We start from the raw sequence: 2,516 nt of genomic DNA on the forward strand, positions 1-2,516 counted from the left end.
ATGTCATGAAAACCTAGGTCATTAAAGGATGTCATGAATTATTTGCTCAAACATAAAGTATTAGTTCCATTACAGTTACCAATCTGAGTTTTAATCTAGTATGTCATACTTTCTTTCTTACAGCAAAGAGAGAAATGTTACTCACAACTCCATCTCCCAAGTCCAGCCCAAAACGCTGCCCCACTGAGAATTACTCCACTGCTTTTGGTCACCTGATGCCACGAGAACAATACCTGCTCCACAGGTGAGAAACGTCTCATTAGAAGTAACATTTACATCATAATGAAAAATAAATAAAAACTTAGTTTAAGCTTGGAGAGCACCCGTGTTGAAAATAAATTTAAAGTCTCATTGTGTGCTGTCATTAGGCTTGATGGAGAAGTTGATAAGAGACGTCACTCGTTTCACAGCAGCAGTCCCAGGAAGAGACTCCAGTTCACTTCAGCACACAAAGATGGTAACAGTTTTTTTATTCACTCACTTTTATAGTATATATCAAGAGATTTGTGACAGTCTCTGTGCCCATAAAGTTTGTATTTATTTCCTACTCTGCACAGAGCAGAGCAAGGACAGAAGCACTACAGAGGTGGGGTGTTTCAGTCCATTGCTCTGAAACCTATTATGTTTCATAAGTATTTGTGTTTTGTAAAACAGAACTTGTAACTTGCAAAACAATTTGAAATTTGTAACCGTACTTGTGATTTGGAACTGTGAACTTGTGGTTTGTAACCATGGACTTGTAATTGTAATATTTTTTAATCTATTACACATACAAAACAGCAGTTACACCTCTTCAGATTGTTAAATGCAAGTTCACAAATAGTATTGTCCTGATGCATTTCAGTAATCCAGGTAGAAAAAATCAAAAAGAAAAAATCAGTAGGTCCTCTGGATGGTTCTTCTTTAGTGAAACATTTTCTCTCTCCTCCCTGAGACTTCTTCAGTCTGATGAGTTTCAGGTGAACTCAGCCTTATAAGCTCCGCCTCCACATGGTGGACAAACAGGTTAGTCAAAGAGGACCTTCGCCTAACAATAGGCTTGATTATCTCTATTGTTCATAGAGGGTCATGTGCCCCATCAGCTGACTTATTGATTAGGATGCTTCAGCTGTGGTTATTTGGTGTTGTGTTATGTGTACGTAGTGAGTGCAAGCAGGGTTCAAAGTCCCCTTGTTTTTGTGCCTTTATCCGTATTTGTGTTGGTATCGTTGGGGCCCTGATTCACACATTTTGCACACAGGGGGCGGAGTCATACTTGCAATAACAGTATTGTAGCATGTTTCTATGTCGTTAAGACGTGCTTGTAACTGGTTGGATTCATCAGGTTTCATGGATAAATATAACTGAGTATCATCAGCATAACAATGGAAACTTATCCCATGCTGTTTAATAACGTTACCTAATGGAAGCATAAGTAAGTAAATAAGTAAGTAAAGTTTTATTTATAAAGCACCTTTCACAGAAATATATTCACAAGGTGCTGTACAATCATGAACAGTATAAAAATAGTGGAAATAATAAAATGAAACAGAAAAACATAATTACACATAAGCAACGAAATTAGAAACTATCAGGTTTTCAGATGGATGTCGACGTGAGCAAATACCAATGATAAGAGACTGAGACAGAGAATATAAAAAGTAAGTGATTTTATTTACAACAGTGCTGGGATCTGGGGACGGGACCTGAAACAGAGGGTTTGCAGAGATGAGTAATAGGTAGGTTTTCCGGTATGGTTTTGAGCAGGTAATAATTTGAAGATGAGGCTTACGGGTTGGTGAAGGAGATGAAACTTGGAGGAGGAGGTCCGACAGGTGAAGTTCCACAGGTGAGTATTTTACAAGTGCAGAGTTATTTACAGTGTTTTGTTGGAGGCAGCGCATGAGATCCAGGTGAGTTTGGCTCGGTTTCCAAGGTGAGGTTTAAAGTACTGGAGGTCGCTTCTGAAAACAAGTAAGCACAGGTACAAAGGTAAGAAAAACTCTCTAGGAGACAACAAGTAGCAGGCTGAGCTCATACCCAACAGAGGCGATGCTTCAGCGACGAGATGCACTCCAGCACTTCCTTATAAAGCCCAGGGAAGGTGATGAGCCTACTCAGTGCAGGTGTAGATAATTAGCGCAATGCCTGATCTGAGAGGCAGGGGGTGATAACATCACAAATGTCTCAGTACCCCCTCCTCAACAATCGCCTCCTGGCGATTCAAGGATGCTTCTCAGGATGATCCCTGTAGAAAGCCATGATGAGATCGGGGTCTAAGATGAAAGACCTGGGAATCCATGACCTCTCCTCTGGACCATAACCCTCCCAGTCAACCAGAAACTGATGTCCACGGCCACGGCGACGAACATCCAGGATGCGACGGACCGCGTAGATGGGTTGATTGTCCAAAAGCCGGGTGGGCGGTGGGGTGTTGGTAGATGGGTTCAGTGGACTCGAGGAGACGGGTTTTAGTTGAGATACTTGGAAGGTGGGATGTATTTTCATGTTGGAGGGTAAACGGAGTCTGACGGCAG

General features: G+C 41.5%; 1 protein-coding gene across 1 annotated transcript in view; it reads left to right on the forward strand.

The window, feature by feature from the left end:
• LOC106533875 (M-phase phosphoprotein 9) overlaps nucleotides 1-2,516 on the forward strand; it is a gene marked incomplete in the record, with an annotated part of 56,930 nt that overhangs the window by 41,555 nt on the left and 12,859 nt on the right. The window contains 2 exon segments of the mRNA XM_014030335.1: nucleotides 124-244; nucleotides 369-457. Of these exon segments, the coding sequence (XP_013885789.1) occupies nucleotides 124-244; nucleotides 369-457 (210 nt within the window).

Source organism: Austrofundulus limnaeus, unplaced genomic scaffold, assembly GCF_001266775.1.
Source record: "Austrofundulus limnaeus strain Quisiro unplaced genomic scaffold, Austrofundulus_limnaeus-1.0 Scaffold1042, whole genome shotgun sequence".
Lineage (NCBI taxonomy): Eukaryota > Metazoa > Chordata > Actinopteri > Cyprinodontiformes > Rivulidae > Austrofundulus > Austrofundulus limnaeus.